This window comes from Scyliorhinus torazame, chromosome 12 (assembly GCF_047496885.1).
Source record: "Scyliorhinus torazame isolate Kashiwa2021f chromosome 12, sScyTor2.1, whole genome shotgun sequence".
Classification (NCBI taxonomy): Eukaryota; Metazoa; Chordata; class Chondrichthyes; order Carcharhiniformes; family Scyliorhinidae; genus Scyliorhinus; species Scyliorhinus torazame.
This window is the reverse complement of record NC_092718.1, coordinates 52,218,202-52,245,123: the sequence shown is the minus strand read 5'-3', so window position 1 is coordinate 52,245,123 and position 26,922 is coordinate 52,218,202. Positions and strand designations below refer to the sequence as shown.

General features: G+C 47.6%; 1 protein-coding gene across 1 annotated transcript in view; it reads left to right on the top strand.

Moving 5' to 3' along the window:
* The window catches only part of LOC140386398 (multiple C2 and transmembrane domain-containing protein 2-like), a 606,972-nt gene that overhangs the window by 24,594 nt on the left and 555,456 nt on the right, over positions 1-26,922 (top strand). Inside the window, exon 2 of the mRNA XM_072468698.1 lies at positions 22,208-22,766. Coding sequence (XP_072324799.1) covers positions 22,290-22,766 — 477 coding nt within the window. The 5' untranslated portion in view covers positions 22,208-22,289. The remainder of the gene's footprint in view (positions 1-22,207; positions 22,767-26,922) is intronic.

Here is a 26,922-nt window from a genome sequence, read left to right as displayed (position 1 = left end):
GTGCTGGCCTTTGAGAGGGTCCAGAGGAGGTACACAAGAATAATCCCTGGAATGAAGAGCTTGTCATTTGAGGAGCGGTGGAGGACTCTGGGTTTGTACTCGTTGGAGTTCAGAAGGATGAGGGGGGATCTTATTAAAACTTGCAGGATATTGCGAGGCCTGGATAGAGTGGACGTAGAGAGGATGTTTCCATTGGGAGGAGAAACTAGAACCCGAGGGCACACCCTCAGACTGAAGGGGCCATCCTTTAAAACTGAGATGAGGAGGAATTTCTTCAGCCAGAGGGTGGTGAATCTCTGGAACTCTTTGCCACAGAAAAGGCCAAATCACTGAGCTCCTTTAAGACAGAGATAGATAGGTTCTTGATTAATAAGGGGATCAGGGGTTATGGGGAGAAGACCGGAGAATGGGGATGAGACAAATATCAGCCATGATTGACTGGCGGAGCAGACCGGATGAGCTGAGTGGCCTAATTCTACTACGATGTCTTATATATGGTCTTATGGCCTTAAGTTTGTTTTACTCAGTGCTGGATGTTCCTTGGAGACGCTCCTCCAGAATGCTGACAGCCTCATGGACTTGTGGCATTTTTTATTTAAAAAAAAAAAATGTTTATTCAAAATCTTTCCAATAGATTTTTACAAAACACTCCAGAAAGGAAAGAAAATATACAAAAGAGAAATAAAAAGGGCATTACGCCAACACACAAAGCAACTTAATCCTCTAACCATTATACTAGCTAACAAAATAAGAACAAAAATAGGGCCAACGCCCCTTACATAAACCAAAACAAGAAAAAGACCCCCCCCCCCTCCTGCCATTGACCTCCAACTAACGTTCCGCGAGGAAGTCTAGGAACGGCTGCCACCGCTTGGAGAACCCCTGCACAGACCCTCTCAAGGCAAACTTTATCTTCTTCAACCTGAGAAACCCCACCATATCATTGATCCAAGCCTCCCCACTTGGGGGGTGTGCCTCCACATTAGTAAGATCCTTCTCCGGGCTATCAAAGAGGCAAAGGCCAGAACTCCGGCCTCTTTCGGTTCCTGCACTCCCGGCTTGTCTGACACACCAAATATTGCTATCCCCCAGCTCGGTTTTACCCGAGTATCCAAGACTTTGGACATAACCTTTGCGAAGCCCCTCCACAACCCCGCAAGCGCCGGACATACCCAGAACATATGGGCGTGGTTTGCTGGGCTCCCCGAACACCTCAGACACCTGTCCTCTACCCCAAAAAACGTGCACATCCTCGCCCCTGTCATATGCGCCCTGTGCACCACTTTAAACTGGATCAGGCCGAGCCTGGCACAAGACGAGGAGGAATTAACCCTGCCCAGGGCGTCAGCCTACAGGCCCTCATCCAGCTCCTCCTCCCACTTGCCCTTCAGCTCCTCCACCAAGGCTTCCTCCGCCGCCTGCAGCTCCTGGTAAATCGCCGAGACCTTACCCTCTCCGACCCACACACCCGAAACCACCCTGTCCTGTATCCTCGTGGCAGCCAGCAATGGGAATTCCCCTACTTGTCTCCTCACAAACGCCCTGACCTGCACATACCTGAAGGCATTTCCCGGGGGTAACCCACATTTCTCCTCCAGCGCCCTCAGACTGTCAAAAGTCCTGTCAATGAATAGGTCCCCCATCCTTTTAATTCCCGCCCGATACCAACTTAGGAATCCACCATGCATCCTGCCCGATGCAAACCTATGGTTGTTCCGTATTGGGGACCAAACTGAGGCCTCCACCTCCCCCTGTGCCGTTTCCACTGCCCCCAGATCCTCAGTGTTGCCGCCACCACCGGGCTTGTGGTGTACCGCGTCGGCGGTAGCGGCAATGGTGCTGTCACCAGTGCCCCCAGGCTAGTACCCACACATGACGCCGCCTCCAGTCTTTTCCACGCCGCCCCCTCTCCCTTCATTACCTATATCCGAATCATTGCCACATTAGCTGCCCAGTAGTATCTACACAAATTCAGCAGCGCTAGTCCCACCCCCCTGACTGCGCTCCAAGAACAGTCTCTTAACCCTTGGGGTCTTACTTGCCCATACAAACCCCATAATGCTCTTGCTCACTCGCTTGCAAAAGGCCTTAGGGATGAGAATATGCAGGCACTGGAACACGAACAAGAACCTAGGGAGGACCGTCATCTTAACGGACTGCACCCTACCTGCCAGGGAGAGGGGCAACACGTCCCTTCTCCTAAAGTCCTCCTAAAGTCTACCAACCGCGCCAAGTTGAGCTTGTGCAGGACCCCCCAACTCCTGGTCACCTGGATACCCAAATACCGGAAACTCCTCTCCACTCTCTTGAGCGGCAGCTCCTCCAGCCTCCTCTCCTGACCCCTCGCATGCACCACAAAGAGCTCACTCTTCCCAACATTGAGCTTGTATCCTGAGAAGTCTCCAAATTCCCTAAGGGTCTGCATGACCTCTGCCATCCTCTCCACTGGATCTGCAATTTACAAAAGCTGGTCATCTGCATATAGCGAGACCCGATGCTCCTCCCCTCCCCGGACCAACCCCCTCCAGTTTCTTGACTCCCTTAGTGCCATAGCCAGCGGCTAAATTGCCAGGGCAAACAGCAAGGGGGATAGGGGGCCCCCCTGTCTCATCCCACGGTACAACCTGAAGTACTCTGACCTCAGCCGATTCGTCGATACGCTCGCCACGGGCCTGGTATAACAATCTGACCCACCCTATGAACCCCCCCCCCGAGGGCATCATGATCACATTCAGGAGCCTCCGCACATTTACATTCAACTGCCTGCCCTTCACAAACCCCGTCTGATCCTCATGTATCACTCCCGGGACACAATCCTCAATCCTAGTGGCCAGGACCTTCGCTAACAACTTGGCAACCACATTAAGGAGCAAAATCGGCCTATACGAGCCACACTACAGCGGGTCCTTGTCCCGCTTGAGGATAAGCGAGATCAGTGCCCGAGACATCGTTGGGGGAAGAATCCCTTCCTCCTTCGCCTCGTTGAAGGTTCTCACCAACAACGGACCCAACAGTTCCACAAACATCCTATAGAATTCGACTGGGAACCCATCCGGCTCTGGGGCCTTGCCCGCCTGCAAAGTCCCCAACCCCTTAACCAGCTCCTCCATCCCGATCGGGGCCCCCAAACCACCCTCCACCCCCCACCCCTTCCCTCTGCCAAATAGTCATCTCCTTTCTTAGGCCAGCCACATGCCCACGCCTCCCGCACTCTCCAACCCCCCAGGCGGGGGCTCCCTGCCCCGACTCTCCCTCTTACCTCCAGCTCCCCCTCAGTGAGTGCAGCAGCAACCCAGTTCCCCCCCTCCCCCAGCCAGGCAGTTGCCTAGCCCCCTTGCTCCCTCCATTGCACTCCCGTAAATCAGCTGACTCCTGCTGACCCCGGCCGCTCCCGTCTCTGCTGGCGATCCCCCGATTGAATTCCCCCTCAAAGTCCCCCCCTCCCCATCTCCCCCTGCGAGTCAGTGCGGGCACCCATCCGGTACCGCCCCCGCGTCGGGCCATGCCCCCCCCGCTTTTTTGCGCGGGAAAAAGCCTGCGTTTTCTGCCTGGGCCGGCCCCGCCCCCTGTGGCGCAGCCCCCTGTGGCGCAGCTCCTTTTTACTGCAGCCTCTCCCCAATTCCCAACGGCCCAGGGCCTCCGGCCCCCCTCCCCCCTTTAAGCGCGGGGAACAGCCCCTCCAAATCGATACACATGCCCAGAAAACACACACATCAAATCAAATCGCCCCTTCCCACTCCCCAGCATCCCCACACCCTGCAGCAAACCATTAATTTGAGTCCAGCTTTTCATTTTGGATGAAGGTCCACACCTCGTATCAAAATAATGGTGCCGGTCTTGGAAAGTGACCCACAGCCACGCTGGCTGCAGCAGCCCAAACTTCACCCCCTTTCGATGGAGAACCGCCTTGGCCCGGTTGAATCCTGCCCTCTTCTTGGCCAGCTCTGCACTCCATTCCTTGTAGATGCGGATTTCAGTGTTCTCCAACCTGCTGCTCCGCTCCTTCTTCGCTCACCTCAGGACTCACTCTCAGTCAGTGAAACGGTGAAACCGCACCACCACAGCCCTCGGCAGCTCATTTGCCCTCGGCCTCCTTGCCCCGACACCTCCACGCCTTTAGGAAGACCCAGAATCTGCAGATTCTTCCTCCTTGACCTGTTCTCCAGGTCCTCTAACTTCTCCTGCCACTTTTTGTGCAGCGCCTCGTGCGCCTCCACGTTCACCGCCAGGCCCAGGATCTCATCCTCGTTGTCAGAGGCTTTCTGCTGCACCTCTTTAATCGCCGTCCCCCGCGCCCTCTGGGTCTCCACCAACCTCTCGATCGACGCCTTCATAGGGGCCAACATCTCCGCCTTCAATTCCGCAAAGCAGCTTTTCAAAAATTCCTGCTGCTCCCAAGACCACCGAGCCCAGGCTGCCTGGTCTCCACCCGCCGCCATCTTGCTTTTCCGCCCTCGCTCTCCTCTCTTTTCCAGTGCCGCTTTTTTGACCACTCCGCTCCTGGTCCACTCCATACAGTGCTGGGGGAACCTCATTGCTGCCTTCCAACACCGGGAATCGTCGTCCAAGTGCCGCTGGGGCATAGCCGCAAACGGAAGTCCGTGGCATTTTTTTAATGCCCTGTCATATGTCAGACTCACAAGTTCAGTCTTTTCATTGGAGTCAGCTGTAAGTTTATAATTGACACTGGGGTCTCAAACACAAGGATTTTTCACCCAGCTCCTTTCTTTCAAAATCTGAAACCTCTCTGGAAAGTAACGACAAAACCTGTTAATCAGCACAGCAGATGCGACTGAATAAGGCTTACCAGTCTTTGACAGATCCTTTGCTAACACTCTTTTCTCTGATGTGACGGAGCAATATAGGAAACATGTAGTAGTTTTGGCTTTGTACTCGCACTTGCCAAACTTTCAATGACTTTTGGAAAGCATGTATTTCTTGACAGTGCCAAAAGTAATCATCATCCTTCCATTGCAATTTGAGATTCAGTTTGTTTAGACTTGAAAAGATGTCTGCAAGGTAAGACATAGATAGCATCCAAGTTTCATCACCAAACTAATCAGCCAGAAGGGACAATTTCTCAAGGAGGAAAGCGTGGATTCATACCTCAGTTCGTAAACTCTGATAAGCACCCAACTCCTTGACAGCCAGCGTACCTCTTTGTGGACAAGAAGTCTCCTTGGTGCTCCTTCTCCCGGCATACAAGCAGAAACTCAAGCGGGAGAATCCAGCTAAGAAAGGTTGTGCAGTGCTGGTCCGAGGAGACAGAAGAGCTCTTACGTGACTGCTTAGGGACAGTGGACTGGTCCATATTTAAGAACTCGGCGACCAACTTAAATGAGTATGCCACCACCGTCACAGACTTCATCAGCAAATGTGTGGCGACTGCGTGCCAAAGAAAGCAGTACGTGCGTTCCCCAACCGGAAACCATGGCTCACTCGCGAGATTGACTCCCTACTGAAGGACAGATCTGAGGCGTTCAAGGCAGATGACCCTGACCTGTACAAGAAATCCAGGTACGACCTCCGCAAAGCCATCAGCGATGCCAAGAGAGAATATCAAACCAAGCTAGAGTCACAGACAGACTCTTGGCGGTTGTGGCAAGGACTAGACAACATAACGGGCTACAAAGCGAAGCTGAACAGCATCTCTGGCAGCAGCGCACCCCTCCCCGATGAACTAATGCATTCTATGCTCGGTTCGAGCAGATAACCAACAATCCGCTGTCGAGTGCCCCAGCAGCCCATAATTCACCCATACCCACCATCACAGCTTCCGAAGTCAGATTGGCCTTCCTGAAAGTGAACCCTCGGAAGGCAACGGGCCCGGACGGGATCCCTGGTCGTGCACTCAGAGCCTGCGCGGACCAGCTGGCAGAGATATTCGCGGACATCTTTTAACCTGTCCCTGCTCTACTCCGAGATCCCCACCTGCTTCAAGAAGACCACCATCATACCGGTACCAAAGAAGAACCAGGCAACGTGCCTCAATGACTACCGACCAGTGGCCCTGACTTCAGTTGTAATGAAGTGCTTCGAGAGGTTGATCATGAAGCGCATCACCTCCATACTCCCAGAACGCCTTGATCCACTGCAATTCGCATACCGCTGCAACCGGTCCACATCAGACACCATTTCCCTGGCCCTACACTCATCCCTAGAGCATCTCGAAAACAAGGACTCCTACATTGGACTCCCATTTATTGACTACAGCTCCGCCTTCAACACCATAATCCCAGCCAAGCTCATATCAAAGCTCCAAAACCTAGGATTGGCTCCCCACTCTGCAACTGGATCCTCGATTTTCTGACCAACAGACCACAATCAGTAAGAATGAACAACAACACCTCCTCCACAATAGTCCTCAACACCGGCGCCCCGCAAGGCTGCGTACTTAGCCCCCTACTCTACTCCCTGTACACACACGACTGCATGGCAAAACTTGGTTCCAACTCCATCTACAAGTTTGCTGACGATACGACCATAGTGGGCCGGATCTCGAATAACGACGAGTTTGAATACAGGAGGGAGATAGATAATCTAGTCGAGTGGTGTGGCGACAACAATCTCTCCCTCAATGTCAGCAAAACTAAAGAGCTGGTAATTGACTTCAGGAAGCAAAGTACTGTACACACCCCTGTCAGCATCAACGGGCCGTGGTGGAGATGGTTAGCAGTTTCAAATTCCTAGGGGTGCACATCTCTCAAAATCTTTACTGGTCCACCCACGTCGACGCTACCACCAAGAAAGCACAACAGCGCCTATACTTCCTCAGGAAACTTCCTCCCACCCGGCTTACTCACTCTTCCAACTTCTTCCATCGGGCAGGAGATACAGATGTCTGAGAACACGCACGAACAGACTCAAAAACAGCTTATTCCCCACTGTCACCAGACTCCTCCTAAATGACCCTTTTATGGACTGACCTCATTAACACTACACCCTGTCTGCTTCATCCGATGCCAGTGCTTATGTAGTTACATTGTATATGTTGTGTTGCCCTATTATGTATTTTCTTTTATTCCCTTTTCTTCTCATGTACTTAATGATCTGTTGAGCTGCTCGCAGAAAAATACTTTTCACTGTACCTCGGTACACGTGACAATAAACAAATCCAATCCAATCCAACAAGAAACGTGTGTGCTCGGCACCCATATCGGAACACAGAGCCTCAAAAAGCCTGGTATTGAGAGTGCAGCGATTAAGAAATTCACAGCTTTTCAATTCCTTTCAACACCATTCAAGATCGGATGGAATTTCTTTCAATGCCAATGCCTCCTGGTTAATAAAGCAGTGATTCCAAACAATGTTCTGACTAGCTGCAGTTTGAAAAACCCTGCCAAAGCGGAAAGGTCTTAGACAGTGACCTTTCACCATTGTGACTCCATGATGACTGCGCTACCACTGTAGAAATGAAATGAAAATGAAAATCGCTTATTGTCACAAGTAGGCTTCAAATGAAGTTACTGTGATAAGCCCCTAGTCGCCACATTCCGGTGCCTGTTCGGGGAGGCCGGTACGGGAATTGAACCTGCACTGCTAGCCTGCCTTGGTCTGCTATTTAGCCCTGTGCTAAACTAGCCCCAGAAGCAGTCTGGGAGGAGATGCTCTGGCTGATTTTGCAATCCAGCTCTTGGTCTGTAGCATTGTAGATAACCGATGAGGAATATATTAGCCAAGGTAGAATGGCAGAGCAGACACGATAGGCCAATTGGCCTAATTCTGCTTCTATATCTTATGAACTTATGTAGCACAGCGGATACTAAACCCATTTGGCTTCTGTTGTGTTGTGAGAGTAAGCTTTAGAGAGGAGCACCAAACCCACGTGTATTGGGCAGTCGGACATGTCTCTTTCCTGGAAGTCATTGGTCCATTTTCACATGACCAGACTTCATGCTCTTAACATGTCTTACCCCTTCTATGTGAGGACCAGCAATGTCGGATGTTGCCTCTTACACCCATTTAATGTGATCTCTGCCACTCCTCGCATTTCTTGGTAAGGCACCATTCAATCCAGAAAATGGGGGTTACAACATTGTGCATTTATATAGTACCCTTTAATGTAAAAAAAAAAAGTCCCAGCTGTAGAAATTGAATTGTAAAAAAATGGTGACAAAGAAGTAGATTGTTGAACACTTTGAAGCAAATTAAGACATCTGCATCAGGGAGAAAGGAATAAAAAGATGTGTTAATGGGATGAGATGGAGTAAGGTGGGAGGAGGCTTGTATTGATCAACCACAGCAAAGACCAATTGGGCCGAATGGCCTTCTTCTATGCTATACATTTTTATGTGGTTTTACAAAGGAATTCATGCCAAAGAAAGGACGTTGTCATTATTCAAGCATAAAGGAGATTTCTGCCTTAAAAAGCCCTAAATTTAGACATGGGAGAGGTGGTTTTTGTAGACTAATATTTAATGGAGAAAGAAACAGCCAGGTTATTTCAATCTTTTCTTAGAAGTACAAAGTTTATAAGATTGTTATGTTATTGTCTCTTTAATTCAGGGTAAATGGATGAATGAAAGGGGGGGGGGGCGGTGCCCATGTTCTTTTACTGGAAAGAAGGTGTGAGATATTCATAGCTGCAAAAATGACCAGAGCAGCAATGCTGACTGTAGATAGACTATTAACTTCCATGTCCTAAGAAGGTGCCAAGTAAGAATGTCAGGTTTTCTAAATCGTTCTGCTTTAAACTTTCAATATCATTCTAAAATTGGGGGAGGAGGAGATGGTGGCATAATGGTAATGTCACTGGACTAGCAATCCATTAATTAATTAAGTAATCGAGACCGATGCTAAAGCTTTTGGATTCAAATCCCACCATGGAAGGTGGTGGAATTTAAAACTTAATTAATAAATCTGGAATATAAAGCTTGCCTCAGTAATGGTGGCCATGAAATCATATTTAATACCTGAAAAAAACCCCATCTGGTTCTCTAATGTCCTTTTAAGGAAGGAAATCTACTTTGGAATACATGTGACCCTAGATCCACAATGTAGTTGACTCTTAACCGCCCTCTGAAATGGATTGGATTGGATTTGTTTATTGTCACGTGTACCGAGGTACAGTGAAAAGTATTTTTCTGCGAGCAGCTCAACAGATCATTAAATACATGGGAAGAAACGAAAAGGGAATAAAAGAAAATACATAATAGGGCAACACAGCATATACAATGTAACTACATAAGCATGGCATTGGATGAAGCAGACAGGGTGTAGTGTTAATGAGGTCAGTCCATAAGAGGGTCATTTAGGAGTCTGGTGACAGTGGGGAAGAAGTTGTTTTTGAGTCTGTTTGTGCGTGTTCTCAGACTTCTGCATCTCCTGTCCGATGGAAGAAGTTGGAAGAGTGAGTAAGCCGGGTGGGAGGGATCTTTGATTATGCTGCCTGCTTTTCCCAGGCAGCGGGAGGTGTAGATGGAGTCAATGGATGGGAGACAGGTTTGTGTGATGGACTGGGCTGCGTTCACGACTCTCTGAAGTTTCTTGTGGTCCTGGGCCGAGCAGTTGCCATACCAGGCTGTAATGCAGCCCGATAGGATGCTTTCTATGGTCTAGTAAACCACTCGGTTCAAGGGCAATTATGATGGGCAACAAATGCAGGCCTTGCCAGCAATGCCCACATCCCATGAAAGAATTAAGAAAAAATGTTGGGAGCCCAGAGGATAGCTAATTAGCATTTCTACCATTTGGCCCCTGCGATTCTCATTGCTATGGAAATTGGCTTTGAGAGGGAAAGAGTCCATTGGAAGCCATTGTAGCATCTATTGAATTACAGGTTTTCCTAAAAATATCAATGAGCCTCACAGAGATAGTCAGCCTACAAGTATCCAGCAAGCAAGCTTTTGTTCACCATGCATAATGTGGGTGGGGGCTAATGCTCCGATTGAAGAAAGCATGGGTGTGTTCAAACCAAATGGAAACTGTGACCCATAGTGAGCGTTGTTAGCCGTCTGTTTCCAGGCGCTCGCAGTGCTGAGAAACAAAACGCTATCTAACGTGGCTCCAATTAAATGCAGTGCCTCAGTGGAGAATGCACATCTGAGGCCGCACTTAGTCCCATTTTCGAAACTCCTCAGTGGAGAGAGTGATCGGGTCATCATTTGGTATCCCAATCTCTCAAGCCCCCGACAGTACACCCGAACCAGCCCTCCCAAGCCCAAACTCGCTGTAAGGGGGTCCCTGGGCCCCACCTAATAGGGCACCCCCCCCTGGCTTGATCACCGCCATGCAAAAATGCCAGCTTGGCACTTTGGCAGTACCAGGCTAACACCCAGGTGGCACTGCCGGGGTTCCAGGCAGGCAGTGCCCAGGTGGCACCCTGCCCAATGCACTGAATGGCCTCTAATCCCCTGGGAAACCCTGACATGTGCCATTCCGTCTGATCCCCGTTTTGTGGGATCGCCCGTGGTCTCGAAGGCGAAGGGGATAGATCCCAATGCCTTGTTTATCTCCGGAAACTGCATTTTAGAGTGAGACTAGCTATCTCCCTCTGATATGCAGATGTGCCAAAAAGTGATCCCGGCCACAATGGACGGGCTTCACATTGCGACATCTCATGAGATCGTGTTAGATCTCACGAGCGGTGTTTCCCGTCATTTACTGGCCACATTGCGCCACGGCACGCTGCTTTTTGGGCGGTATGTTTCTGACTGTTTAGATAAAGCTGGTAGAATTGCTTAGCTTTGGCTAGAGGGAGGGATCTCCAATTTGTGGTTGAGTATATTCAAGGATGAGATAAGTAGATTTTTGGATTGTTTGAGATACGAGGAATCTGAGGAAAATGCAGGAAAGTGGAATTTAAAAAAAATATTTTAATTGAGTTTTCATATTTTATATGAAATTACAAAACCGCGCAACAACGTCCACTTTAGCCATGACCCCCCTTTAACTGGCATTCATATTATACATTCCCCAACGTGGTCAAAGCACTCATTTATAGACATTTCTATACAATTTGGTTTGGGCCTTAGCTTGCCATTGGCCTGGTCCTATGCAGCTTTGTCCCTCGCATTCCTTTTGTATGTCTTTGCCACCCTCCCCATTCCTTTTCCTCTCTGTCCCGCGTCTCGCCCATATCTGCCCGCAACCCCCCCCCCTCCACTATACTGGTTGCTGGCTACGAACAGGTCTTGAAACAGGTTGGTGAACGTCTTCCATGTCTGCATGGAAAATGTTATTTTCTCCACCCTGAGAAATCCCACCAGGTCGGTCAGCCACTCTGCAGCCTTGGCTTTTGCCGGCTCGAACCTCTTTTTCAGGTTTTGGTGTTATTTCTGGGCATCTCGATGGGGGCGGGAGGCGGGGGGGGGGGGGGGGGGTGGGGGGTGGTGGGGGGGAGGACAGAGAGAGCGAGAGAGAGAAAAATGCATGAAGCAGGTACTGAAAGGAAAGTTTTATTTTTGAAAAAGTATTTTTATTAAGGTTTTGCAGAATTTTTCATAAAACAGTAGTAATAATAACAAAACAAACTAGAGTGAACATTAACATAGTGCAAAAAGAGAATATACAATAACAATTAAATAGACATTACTCCACGCGACTCAGTCTTCCCTCCCCATCCCAATGAAGCACTCGCTCTCCCCCCCCCCCCCCCCCCCCCCCACGGATTGCTGCTGTTGCATTTTAATTTTCCCTGAGAAATTCGACGAACGGCGCCCACCTCCGAGAGAACCCTAGCATAGACCCTCTATAAGGCAAACTTTATTTTCTCCAGGCTGAGAAACCCAGCCATGTCGTTAACCCAAGTCTCTACACTCGGGGGCTTTGAGTCCCTCCACATTAATAAAATCCGTCTCTGGGCGACTAGGGAGGCAAAGGCCAAGACGTCGGCCTCTTTCGTCCTACTGAAAGGAAAGTTAATATAAGGATTGCAAGACTACAGTGCAGGATAACAAATGATTAGTTTCATCTTGGAAGCTTCTTCTCTCCACTCCTTGGGACATTAATCCTTGCTTCAGATCATCTAGACTGGTTGCTGTTAATTAAAATAGCAGATTACTCAGGTTTCTGCAAAGGATATTGTGAGTGATAGAAGCCGGTGAAATTGAATATGCACTGTCACCGACCTCTTTTTCAAAATGTGTATCCATATAATAGCTGCTATTGTAATTCGGGAATATAAGCTCACACAAACCTTTGGAGTCTTCAACCTACATGCCTAGCTTTCTCTAGTTTAAAGCCCTATCTACAGCCATAGTTTTATGTAATTCGCCAGGGCTCTGGTCCTAGCATGATTCAAGTGGAGCCCGTCCCATCAGAACCACTCCCTCCTTCCCCAGTACTGGAACCTGAAACCATTTATCCCACACCAATCTTTGAGCGATGCATTTACCTCTTATTGAGCCTGTGCCTCATGATGAACAACTGAAGTCCTTGTCCTTTTCTACTGTTCTGATGCGTCAGTTTGTTATCAGACTCCTTTGTATGTTCAAGTTCCAAAGTATGCACTAGTCATTGTGTGCGTCATATAGTGGCTCCTCTCATTGAAGCCCGTTAATATTGTTGCCATTTTTCTATATGCATTGTTGCTCCAAGCCTTTGCTTATTAATGAATACATAGTGGGAGTTAAGCGACTGAATAGGTAAATGTTGACTGTGAAATGAGTCACATTTCTCACAGCCTAATACACTGCTTGATGAATAAATCAGCTCTGTTAATTTGTAGGTTTGAATTTGTAGATTTCTCCCCCTCCAATTCATCAGGCTGTTAGCTGTCTGTAAAATCATGCTTCTAGATACTTGGGATGCATTACAGTTTGACTTCATCTTTGTGAAATGGTTTCTGGGCAGAATATATCTAATTTGAGGGCCCAACCTAACACTGGGAAAAGCTGAGCGTGATTCCCTTCAGGATGAAGTCGGATCATGCTTTCACTTGCTACCCTATGGAGTCTAAATTCAACGGGTTATCAAACCAGCGGGATCCTTGGATCTTGTTTTAAAAAAAAAAAAAAATCCTTACTGAATTAGTTTTAAATATTTGGGATATTGTTAGGATTGGCACTTACAGTTAAAGATTTAACATTCAGATACTGTATCGGGGGGGGGGGGGGGGGGGAAGCTGTGTGCATAATTATAAACGTGCATGTTCAGAAGTCGAGCAGCGACTTCGACTGACCCTCTCCACTGTTGGTTTTCTGCAAAAGGCAGTAACCCTTAACTGTCTTCAACTTTGACTTATCTGTTAAGTGAATGCAGCTTAATGTCAATGGGAGGAAAAAATAGTGGAATCCAGCAAAGAGGAAAATAGAACAACATCTAGACATGAGAAACACAATACCGCATAGTCAGCATAGATTTCAAAAGAGGCATGGACAAGATGGGCCAAATGGTCCCCTTCTGTGCTGTAGCATGTCTATGGTTCTAAATCTTCGTTGATCAGCCTTATTGAATATGTAGCGAATTTTACCGAGAGAGAGTAAACAAGGGTTATGCAGTAGATGTGGTGTACTTGGTTTTTCCAAAATGCATCCAATGAGGTGCCCCGTAATAGATTAATAAATAAGGTCAAAGAATCTGGGGACAAGTCGTAGAATAGATTGCTAGCTGGCTTCAAGACAGAAAACGAAGGGTGGGAATAATGAGTAGCTATTCCAAGTAGTGAGCGATGTTCCACGCAAATCAGTGCATGGTTTCTGGCATGGAAGCCATCGCACAGCTTGGTTTGGGCAATGCCACAGAATGTCTGTCTGAACTGTATGCTAATATTTGGAAGTGATTTGATTTTTAATCACCTCAGGCAGATATAATGTAAACCTTGATCATGGCACCCACACGACCTGTCCAACCTAGACTCCAAGCCTCGCTCCGGAGAAAATTCACTTTGCCATCATAGCCAATTTCCTCTCTCAAATCTGCTAGTAAGCCTCATTGTCTCCACCTAATATCGGATTCCTGTGCATCCTTGATTTTCATCATTCTACCAGTGGTTGCCATGCCGTCAGCTGCCAACCCTAAGCTCTGGAATTTCTTCCCTAAACCTCTTTGCCTCTCTACCTTTTCCCTAAAAAAACTGGTTCTTTGACCAAATTTTTGACCAGGCCTCCTGATATTGCCTCACGTATGGCTAGGTTGTGCCTGATAACAAGTCCTGTGAGGCACCTTTGGACACATTTCACTAGATTCAAGATGCAATATAAATGCAAGTTGTTGTAGTGCGCAGGAAACTCCACTTTCTTCACCATCTCAGCTGCTTTGCGGAATAGGCATTCCCAGGCAGCTGGAGTATTGGCTGAATATGATTTGTGAATTTCAGCCAAATTTAACTTAATGTTAATAAATTAACCTGAAACTCTCCTTGTTACTATAGTTAAAAATCTACACAATCATTGCTCATCTATTGTATATTATATATTGGCAGAGGCAGGGTCACTGAATAATTTCAAGGCAGAGCTGGATAGATTCTTGTTGGGCAAGGAAGGGAATCAAAGGTTAAGTATGTTGGCCTTCATTGCGAGAGGGCTTGAGTACAGGAGCAAGGATGTCTTACTGCAGCTGGACAGGGCCTTGGTGAGACCACACCTGGGGTATTGTGCGCAGTTCTTGGCTCCTTGCCAAACAAATTATATGCTTGCCATAGAAGGAGTGTAGCGAAGGTTCACCAGACTGACTTGTGGGATGGCAGGATTGTTGAATGAGGAGAGATTGGGTCGACTGGGGCTGTATTCACTGGAGTTTAGAAGAATGAGAGGGGATCTAATTAAAATGTATACAATTCTGAACGGGCTTAACAGACTGGATGCAGGGATGGTGTTTCCTCTGGCTGTGACGGTCTGGAACAAGGGGTAACAGTCTCAGGACACAAGGTAGGCCATTTCAGACTGAGATCAGGAGCAATGTCTTCACTCAGAGGGTGGTGAACCTGTGGAATTCTCTACCACTGGAGGCCAAATCACTGAATATATTTAAGAAGAAAATATATATATTTCTAGCCTCTAAAGGTGTTGAGGGGTATGGAAAGAGCACTGGAGTATGGCGTTGAGATATAATATCAGCCATGATTATGTTGAATGGTGGAGCAGGCTCAAAGGGCCGAATGGAATGGCCTACTCCTGCTCCTATTTTTTATGTTTCTATGTTATCTGGGTAGATGGGGAATGTGGAACTCAAACAGAAACAGATCAGCCATGATCTTTATTGAATGGTGGAGCAGGCCCAAATGGCCCCTTCTGTTCCTATTTTGTGTATTTGTATTATTAGAGTGGAAACCTTGCATATAATTACAAACTGGAGATGTTGCCTGAAATCTACAAACAATTGGCACAGATCAGAAATCACTGGGACACTGTAGCGGTCGAGTGGGAATCCCTGTCACCAGGATTCAGAGTTGTACACCCACTTCATCAGCAGGCCAGTGAGGCAAACACACTCTTTTGAAGCAGCTGTCAATTGAGATCGGTTTGAATGGACCAATTTTGTCCAAACTAAACTTAAGTAGGAGTAACTGAGTTCATGATGCCAGCTAGCCACCCTATGTGCTGGCTGTACATGTGGGGAAATCAAAAACCTGATATGGAAGATGCCACGAACGGTTAACATGCACTTGGAAAATGGCTTCTCCTTATGATTGAAACAAGGCTCTGTGTTCCATTTCACCTGTGTCCTTTTTGATGTCATGGTCATTGAGGCTGATGACCTCATCTTGCCCTTGGAGCTTGCAAAATTAAAATAGTCTGTCGTTCAGGAGAGCCACTCATCATTAGTCAGATTTCCCCCAAAAAATGATGATATGCATAAAGCAATTCTGTATGTAATATTATACACGACCTCCGACCACCAGGTGGCAGAGTAAACCTACCACGTGACTCTGTGTCTGGGGAGTTGGGAGTAAATCGTGTTGGTGGATAGATTTAGTTTGCAGTAGCTCTGTAATAGTGTTAGTAGTTTGTTATTTATTTATTCCAGTTATCTTTACCATGCCGTTGTTTCGTAATAAATTATTTAAACTAGATGTTCTGTCGTGAATCATTCATAATCGGCCAGTCTACAGAACATGACAAAAATCAATGGGCCTGTTAAAAGCTTTCACTGCATGGGAGATTTCTGCAGCCATAAATGTCTCTGAAGCATACACATGTACACACGCGCACACACACGTATGCTCTCCACATGAGCAACATTGCTTAATGCCTTACCTCTGTGTACTGTTTCTATTCAGCTAATTAAAGGCCTGACTCAGAAAGTTATCATTAATGGCTTCATGTTTTGACATGGCCATCATGTCTTATTTAATTAGTCCAAGAAAATACCTTTCAGCAATGAGTTTTTCCAGCATTTTCTGTTTCTGTTCCCAATATCTTTCAGACTGTGCAACTTGAGATCTAATGCTGATTGACTTTGTATGGAGAAGACTTCCAATCTAACCCGGATTTGTTCTGTACAAGTATAATCTTGTTTGTTAGTCGAGTTACTTTGAGTAAGGCGAGCTACAACGGCTGGTAAGAAAAAAAAATGAAATAGAATAAATAGAAGTAAGGGTAGACCATCTGACCCTTCAACCCTTCTCTGCCATTCAATAAAACCATGGCTAATCTTTGCAATATCTCTTTCTCATCCTATCCCCATATCCCTCGATTACCTTAGTGCCCACACATCTATCCACCTTAGCCTCGAATATACCTGCACTCAATAACTGGGTGCCCACAACCCTCTGGACCAGATAATTCCAAAGATTTATAATTCTGAGTGAAGAAATTTCTCCTCATCTCTGTTCTAAATGACTGACTCTTTATCTTAAAAACTATGGGCGCCATCTACCGGCCACATTGCCCTTGAGCGCAGTACGTCCTGGGAAGAGGCCTCCAACGGGCTTCCCGGCCGCGGGATATACCCAAGGCCTGCGAGGCATCGGAATCAGAATCCCGCCCAAAGGAGCTATGATCAAATGGCGCACGCCTAAGTGCGTTTTAAACCTACTTGGCCAAGTTTTCACGGGATCTATTGGCCTTCCGGGATATACTAGCCTCCCTAGCGAGGCCGTAGCCGAGCGTCTTTCAGTATTGGTCCACACAAACGGGATCATACAGAATGGCACCCTGGGGGGTCTCCCAGGCTATTGGTGGCCCATGCGTGGCCAGAGATAGTGCAGGGTGGCCTCCCCCTGCAATGCAGGCACCTTGGCACTGCCCAGCTGACATCTTGGCACTGCCACACTGGCACTACCAAGGTGCCCAGGTGGCACTGCCAAGCTTCCAGGAGCACTGCCAGGGTGACAATGCCAGGGTGCCAGGATTGCACTGCCATGGGCCAGGGCCTGAGGGGGCCATGCCCATGAAAGGAGGGTGGAGGAGTATGCAGGGTGTGTGTGTGTGTGTGTGTGTGTGTGTGGGGGGGGGGGGCAGAACAGGTAGGTAGGGGCCTCAAGAAGGTTAGGGGAGTGATGGCTGGAGGCCGTGGAGAGGGTGTGGGTCTGTAAGAGGGTGTGGAGGGCCAGAAGAAGGGCCCCCCCAGTGACCCCACAGTGGGGTGTCCTCACTTGGGGTGGGTGGGGGTGTGGGGTATTGCCCATATGGGCAAGAAGTTACATTGCTCATTGGTGGGGAACCCACAAACTCACTTCGAGATCAGGGCACCCTTTCAAAATGGTGGCCTGCTATCAGGGCCCCAAAAAGTGACTAAATGTCATTAGATAACGGTGGAAACTCGCTGGCAAAGCCAGCAGAAGCTCCCTGCAAAACCCGCCACAAATGAACTTCGACTGTTTTGCGTTAAATTCTGTCCTTTGACCCTTAGTTCTGGGGCGCGATTCTCCCAAAAGAGAACAAAGTCCCCAGCGAGCACATTTAGGCATGTGTTTCCTGTTGCTTGCAGTGCTGAGAAACACGTGGCTACTCAACCAATTTGCATTGTAGAAGGGCCTGAAATGGGAACGTACGGTCCAGGCCGCATATAGCCCTGTTTTGTACAGTGGGGATATCCCGCGAGCAGTGTAGCAAGAGATCTCCGAGGCACCCGAAACGATCCCTAAACCCCCTCCCTCCCACCCCCTTCCCCTTCCCCTTCCCCCCTCCCCCCGACCTGGCATTGCGTCTGCCAACTGGCAATGCTAGGCTGGCACTGCCAGGGTGCCCAGGTGACACCAGCAGTGCCAGGGCACCACCCTGTCCAAAGGACATGCACCTGGGTGCCGCCAATCCCCTGCGAGACCCCCCACAAGTGCTGTTCCGTCTGGTCCCTGTTTGTGGGGACCAGTGCTGAATGGCGCTCTCCCGAGGTCTATGAGGCAAAGGGAATGACTACCAAAACCGGAGGTACCTTGGGAATCTGCACATTAGAGTGAGGCTTACTGCCTCGATCTAATATGCAGACTCGCCAAACAGTGATCCTGCTCACAATCAGCAGGAATTATATGACAATGTCTTGCAATATCGCGTTGAATCCCGCAAGGCTTGGCTAGCTGGATAGACCCTGGGAGCGGGGTTTCCTGCGGCTGCGGTGAGCTGCATTTCCAGCGCAGCGTGGCTGTTGGATCGTGCCCCTAGTCTCCCCAGCAATTTGAATTTTACCATCTGCTATGGTGTGATTCAAACTTGGGACCCCAGAGCAATAGCCTGGGTCTCTGGATTACCTCGCAGTGACAATATCACCAAGTCACCGCCTCCCCATATATCTGTTATAATCTGTCATCATTTTTACCCACATCCTCATTGTTATCTGGCTCCTTTTCTGGGCTCCTGACTGTTTCCTCTGACTCAAATACACCGCACTCCCTTTCTGTGTTCAAATGCATTGAGTTTCTGAAGCACACACATCCCATGAAAGAATAAAGAGATCAATACCCCTTGATGCACCTGCCTAAGTATCTGTTTTGAAAGCTTCTGACGTGTGGTGAAGACAAGATAGGAATGCAGATGTCTCTCTCTCTCTCTCTCTCTCTCTCTACAAGAGACCACGTGATGTCAATGTCGTGAGCTTTACTTGAAGAGTGGTATATGAAATAATTCAACATTAAAATTGATACTCCGATGAACATTCATAGCTTTGAAGTAGGCAAATGTAGTTATGAGCATAAGAGCTTTAAAAGTAGACATGACTAGTTATTAGAGCTCTTGGAAAATATAGCCAACACATTGGCATGATGGTGTGGGAAACTAACAGTCACAAACTTAATGATCGTCACAGGATGGGTAAGCAAAAATGTGATAAGTAACACAGACTGCGAGCATTTGATCACATGCTTGAACCATCTTCTCGGTGAGATAAAGTGAACATCGGCAACCAGTTTAATTTTACTCCTTTTAGTGAAATATGATAACCAAATGTTACGAAGCACCAGGCTGTGTCTTCCTATCATGCTGAATAAAAAGTCTTTGGGTGGGATTAACGAGTAACCTGCCGTGTGTTTTACCGTGGCAGGAGGTAGCCTACCATCGTTCTGAGGCGGGATCTTCTGGTCCTGTCGTTGTCAACAGGGTTTCCCGTTGAATGCACCCTATTCACCGGGAAGCCTGTGGTGGGGATGTGCCGATCCCGCCGAAGTGAATAGCTGGAAAGTTCCGGCCTCCGTTACTGCAACTTGCAGACTTCAGTGAATTCAATCTTTTACCACAACACACTTGTAAATATAAAGGGAATGATGTAATATAGAATCATAGAATTTACAGTGCAGAAGGAGGCTATTCGGCCCATCGAGTCTGCACCGGCCCTTGGAAAGAGCACCCTACTTAAGCCCACACCTTCACCCTATCCCCGTAACCCAGTAACCCCACCTAACCTTTTTTTGTTTTTGGACACGAAGGGCAATTTAGCATGGCCAATCCACCTAACCTGCACATCTTTGTACTGTGGGAGGAAGCCAGAGCACTCAGAGGAAACCCACGCAGATACGGGGAGAACGTGCTGAGCTATTGCTGGCTCGTCAAGAAAAACATGGAGTTCTGATTTTCCCAATCCTTTCCTTAAAATTGTGCTTCCTGACTTTTCCCGCAAATGGTCTAACTCTGACTTTAAGATTACATCCACTTGTTCTTGATTTCGCCTACCTGTGGAACTAGTTTCCTCATCTGTCCTACTGAACCCTTTTAACATATTCTAAACACATCTATCAGATAACTCCCAATATACTATACTTAAAAACAAAGTTTATATAATCTGCTCTTGTAGTTTCATCCTCTAAATATGGCACTGAGTCAAAGTAATCATTGTTTATTGCTGAAAAAAGAGACATGCTGGCAAAGTTTTTTATCTTGCACTCATCACGACAGACACAAGAATGTCAATTTTCAAAAGCCATGATGTGGATATGCCGGCGTTGAACTGGGGTGAGCACAGTAAGAAGTCTTACAACACCAGGTTAAAGTCCAGCAGGTTTGTTTCGAATCACTAGCTTTCGGAGCACAGCTCCTTCCTCGGGTGAATGAAGAGGTGGGTTCAAGAAACATACATATATATATATATATATATATATACAACATCAATGATACAAGACAATACTTTGAATGCGAGTCTTTGCAGGTAATTAAGTTTTTACAGGTTGAGGTGTGAATTGTCTCAAGCCAGGACAGTTGATAGGATTTCGCAAGCCCAGGCCAGATGGTGGGTGGGATGGGGGTGGGGGGGCCGGTGAATGTAATGCAACATGAATCCAAGGTCCTGGTTGAGGCCGTACTCATGTGTGCGGAACTTGGCTATAAGTTTCTGCTCAGGGATTCTGCGTTGTCGCGCGCACTGGGTTATGGGGATAGGGAGAAACTACAACATCTTCTTCGCAGCCTTCAACACGTCATCGATGAAGATGAACATCCTGCCAAGGTCATCCCCACCCCCCCCACTACTTGCCTTCAAACAACTGCACAACCTCAAACAGACCGTTGTTTGCAGCAAACTACCCAACCTTCAGAACAGCGACCACGACACCACACAACCCTGCCATGGCAATCTCTGCAAGACTTGCTAGATCATCGACATGGGTACCACCATTACATGTGAGAACACCACCCACCAGGTCGTGGTACATACTCGTGCGACTCGGCCAACATTGTCTACCTCATACGCTGCAGGAAAGGATGTCCTGAAGCGTTGTACATTGGCGAGACCATGCATACGCTGCGACAACGGATCAACGGACATCGCGCGACAATTGCCAGGCAGGAATGTTCCCTTCCAGTCGGGGAACACTTCAGCAGTCAAGGGCATTCCGCCTCTGATCTCCGGGTAAGCGTTTTACAAGGCGGCCTTCAGGACGTGCGACAACGCAAAATCACCGAACAGAAACTTCTAGCCAAGTTCCGCACACATGAGTACGGCCTCAACCGGGACCTTGGATTCATGTCGCATTACATTCACTCCCCACCATTTGGCCTGTGCTTGCAAAATCCTACCAACTGTCCTGGCTTGAGTCAATTCACACCTCTTTAACCTGGGATTATCCCTCTCTCCAATTGCTCTGTCTGGACCTGTAAAGATTTAATTACCTGCAAAGACTCGCATTCAAAGTATTGTCTTGCATCATTGACTTTGTCTATATATGTTTCTGGAACCCACCTCTTCATTCACCTATGTTCTGAAAGCTAGTGATTCGAAACAAACCTGTCTGACTTTACCTGGTGTTGTAAGACTTCTTATAATTTTCAAAAGGAGCAACAATTTATGGTACATGAGAAAAGGGTGCTGAGTAGTTGGCAAGTCGGTCCTGGTTAAGGTGCTGCCATGAAGAATATGCCACGGAAATATTGTCCCCACACTTTTTTGTTTAATTCAAAAAAATCTCAATCCCTGGACATGTTACTTTTGGCTTCAGAGGGCAGGTCCCTGCGTATGAATATATGTAGCTTCTAGGAGGTGTGCGAGGCATATTGTGAGCCTGACTGATAATTTAAATTGATTGTTAATGCAATTCTTGCCACATCTAGGATTGCTCAGCAAATGTTGTCCTTGCTCAGCAAATGTTGTCCAATCGTGCGGAATCAGTGTCTAAACTCCTTTAGCGAAAAGGGAAGGATTCCTGTTTGTCAGTCTGGTGCGGATTTGAACCAGGATCTTTTGAGAAAAGGATTCTTTCAAACCCACTCCGCCACACAGAAACGAGTGTCCTTGTGATCTGTGTGTAATTATGTCGACAGTTAAATAATGATCTGTCTGATGCTATGCCTCAAACGACATTACAAGGTGCCCCGTGTTAAATGAAACAATGTGCTCAGGGGTACTGGCGTGCGGCTGACGATTTGGTGATGACACCAGTGACCATTTGTCCTCTTGTCCTTTGCAGATCCTGTCTAAGTAGAAGCTGGAGGCGCTTGCCCGTTTCTGACAGCCGTGCAGTCAACGACTTGACAGAACCGTGCAACAGGATGGAATCGCAGAAGGAAATTACAACATGGGAATCCTTCCGCGCCAAGACCAAACCATTCCTGCAGAATTTGAAGAAAGGCAAAATGTCAAATAAGAGGAAAGAGGGAAAGAAACGGCATCTTTTGGACCAGCGGATGAGTGTGTCGGAGCCGGACATGTTGCAAGTGGGCAAAACCCATAGCGAGAGTTGCTCCCGTGCTCTCGTCCGGATTTCGGCCGTCAATTACTTCAGCAGCCCTTCTACTCCTGTCAAGAAGCTGGATAAAAATGGCGGGCAGTCTGTGCTTCAGGAAATTGCAGTAGCGCCAGACCAGTCTCAGAAACTGGAGAGCTCCTGCGCTGAAGAAGAAGAAGAAGAAGAAGAAGAAGCATCCACACCCACCACATTATCGGGGTTGGTGAAGGAATCCAACAAAAGTGGCTGTGAGGAACTGCCAGATAGCAATTTCTGTGGTGGAGCAGATGAAATATGTGCGGTACGTAATTACTGATTCTGACTGGCTGTGTATAAAGGAATTAACAGGGTAGATTTTCATCAGTGTGGGAGCCCTAAACAAGGAGGGACGAAAGGAGCTCGGCCATTCTCTGAATCCATCTTTCCACACACAAAAGGTTGTGGAAATCTGGAACGTTCCGCATCTCCACTTCACCCCCCCCCCCCACCCTGACCGTCACCCCAAAAGGTTATAGATGAAGTGAAAATTTCAAAACTGACTTTGGGTGAAGTTAAAGGTCACACAACTGTTGATGTTTGGAATTTCTGAAGCCCTTAATTGTTATGGGAACGAACTGGTGAAAGGTTCAGTCATGAGACAACGAGATGAAGTGTTCGAAGAAGTTTATTACTTTTTCAGGTAAACTATAGCAGCAAACTAAGCAGCGCTTTATTGTCTACCACATGCTATGTGCTTCCTGTATTATGACTGGATAGGGTGTACACAGTTACTTCTCCTCTTGCAGATATAAAAATCTTCAGACACCTCTCCTCGGCTTTTCCCTTTCCCTCGTCTCTCATTTGAGTTCTTGGCTTGTCCTCTTGTGGTCTGATTTCTCCTTGGGGTGAATCAGATTAGGAGGAACCCTTTTATCCTGGACCCCCACCCATTCTACAATCCTCTTCCGCCCGAGGCTTGAGCATGCTTTGCCTGACCATGTGACTGGCTAACCGTACACAATTCCCTTCATGTTTTGCTGTATCTTCGGCCTCTTCATAGATTATCATAGAATTTACAGTGCAGAAGGAGGCCATTCGGCCCATTGAGTCTGCACCGGTCTTGGAAAGAGCACCCTACCCAAGGCCAACACCTCCACCCTATCCCCATAACCCAGTAACCCCACCCAACACTAAGGGCATATTTGGACACTAAGGGCAATTTATTATGGTCAATCCACCTAACCTGCACATCTTTGGACTGTGGGAGGAAACCGGAGCACCCGGAGGAAACCCTCGCACGCACGGGGAGGATGTGCAGACTCCGCACAGACAGTGACCCAAGCCGGAATCGAACCTGGGACCCTGGAGCTGTGAAGCAATTGTGCTATCCACAACGCTACCGTGCTCTTCTATCCTGTGGTCTCTTATCTTGAAGAACGAACCCTCCTGCATTGATGGACTGCAGCAGTTCAAGAAGGCAGCTCACGATCACATTCTTAAGCGCAATTAGGGATAGGCAATAAAAGCTGTCCTCTCCAGCGATGTCCACATCCCATTAATTAATTAAAAAATATAATTAATTCTTGTGTTTATCTTGGTCTTTAAAACTTGACAATTTTCCCACTACCTTGGCATCTTTTCTGGTCTGTGTTCCATTTCTAAGTTTCGAACTCTGCTATACTGCCGAGACACATTCCTCATAAAGTTTGAAGTTTTTTTCCAATAATAAAGTTAGTGTACTGGTTAGAAAGCTCATAATCTTACAGAAGCAAGGTGGGAAGATTTAAATAAAAACAGAAAAGTGCTGGACAAACTTAGCTGGTCTGACCACATCAGCGGTGAGTGAAACAAAGCTGACTTTTCGACTCCAATAAATTTTGGAAGGTTGTGTTGAGCTGCAGACGGACGAAGATCTCCTGGAACAACTCTGGGAGCTGTGACCCATTCTGATGAAAACTCACAGATCTGAAATCTTAACTTATGTTTTTTTTCCTGACTCAATAGATGCTGCCTGATCTGCTGAGTTATTTTGTGGGATTTTCAGTTTATTTTGTTGCAGATTGCCAGCATCCACTAGCTTTGTTTTCGTAGCTGAAAGGGCCAAATGGCCTATTATAATAATAATCTTTATTATTGTCACAAGTAGTAGGCAGCACAGTGGCGCACTGGGTTAGCCCTTCTGCCTCACGGCGCTGAGGTCCCAGGTTCGATCCCGGCTCTGGATCACTGTCCATGTGGAGTTTGCACATTCTCCCCGTGTTTGCGTGGGATGTGCCCCCTCCCCCAGCCCAAAGATGAGCAGGTTAGGTGGATTCGCCACGCTAAATTGCGCCTTAATTGGAAAAAATGAATTGGGTACTCTAAATTTAAAAAAAAAAAAAATTATTGTCACAAGTAGGTTCACATTAACACTGCAATGAACATACTGTGAACATCCCCTAGTCGCCACACTCCAGCGCCTGTTCGGGTACACTGAGGGAGAATTCAGAATGTCCAATTCACCTAACAAGCATGTATTTTGGGACATGTCCAGTTCCTATGTTCCTGTAAAGCCAGAAACTTGCATTTGACTCTCAGGAGGAATCACTATATGATTCAAGTGCCATCTTATAGAATTTACAGTGCAGAAGGAGGCCATTCGGCCCATCGAGTCTGCACTGGCTCTTGGAAAGAGCACCCTACCCAAGGTCAACACCGCCACCCTATCCCTATAACCCAGTAACCCCACCCAACACTAAGGGCAATTTTGGACACTAAGGGCAATTTATCATGGCCAATCCACCTAACCTGCACACCTTTGGACTGTGGGAGGAAACCGGAGCACCCGGCGGAAACCCACGCACACACTGGGAGGATGTGCAGACTCCGCACAGACAGTGTCCCAAGCTGGAATCGAACCTGGGACCCTGGAGCTGTGAAGCAATTGTGCTATCCACAAGGCTACCGTGCTGCCCTTTCTGGAGGTTTTAGCACATGATTTGGCCCAACAATCCAGCCATGAGTAAACCAACACAACAGAAGCATGGGAACGCCCCTGCAGGTTCCCTTCCAAGCCACACACCATCCTGACTTGAAACTATATCGTTGTTCCTTACTGTCACTGGGTTAAAACTCTGGAACTCCTTCCCTCACAGCTCTCCTGACGAAAGCGGTTCCAGAAGGTGGCTCACCACCACCTTCTCAAGCGCAATTAGGGATGGACAATAAAAATACTGGCCCAGCCAACGCGGCCCACATCACGTGTGATGTACTGCTGCCCTACACCAACTGAAAAACAAAAAGATCAATTACCCAATTGAATGATGCTTGACCATCAGCTAAACAGCCTCCATTTCCTATTTTCAATAATTTTTTTATATCTGGTAAATCATAGAACCGTTACAGTGCAGAAGGCGGCCGTTTGGTCCATCGTGTTTGCTCTGGTTCGCTGAAAGAGCACTCTACTTAGCCATCTAGGATGGCCACTTACAACCAGGGACAGAGAAACTCGCAAAGCATAGTGGGTAAAATGGACAAAGCAAGATTCAGGCAGACTCAGAGCCTGAAATGTATATTTGCAAGTGAGGAATCCAGACGGTATCGAAACTCTGACCAATTAGCATTTTGATGGCCCATCTCCACCAGGACAAAGGACTGGTACTTGAGCGACCGGTACAGTCCCAGACATTTCGGCGCCACTCCCTGTACTAGGGAAGCGTAAACAACAGGGTCAATGACCGCTTGGGACACGCCCAGTCATCCAGGCACCCGCCCATTTATTGGTTAGAAATCGAACATTAGAAATTGGCAAAATAAAAGAAACCACAAGCGAAACCAGTATCGATCAAACCTCCAAGATTCGGAAGTGTGTAATTTGCATGCGTGCTAACAAAGGGATACAAGGTAACCTCGATAGATTTTGTTGCGTGAAACTTTCGGGAGTTGCGTAAACCGGAAAATAGCTTGAGCTGTACCCGTGTTTGCAACACCGCTTTATTCCCCCCTTGTTCCAAATTTCCGGTCGAGACAGAAATAATTGTAGGGATGGCCATGAAGGCAATGGAATGCCTTCTGCATCCCCAAGAGCCCGAGGTCGCAGCGGCCAATAGATCAGAACATTGTCCCGTATGGAAAGAAGAGATTAGGAGATACCTAAAGGGGAAAGGATGGTCAGAATTTTGCGCAAATGAGGAAACAGGTCCTGGTAGCATAGGACAGACTTGGTGGGACAGCCTGACCGAGATCCACAAGAAAAGTTTGAATGAGGTTCGTAAGCTGATGGCAATCATGTCCTGCTTGGCACAATTGCGAGGCACAGAGGAGGTCGTGAGGATGCTCCGTAGGCAGCTTGAGGAGAAGGAGAGCAGTAGAGAGGGAGACATTAATGAAAGCGAAAGATTAAATATGCAGCTGCGGGAGCAGCTAGCGGCGCAGGACAAGGAGATGAATGATGTCAAGAGGGCACACCAATCTTGTCTCGCCCACCTCAGCAGCTTCCA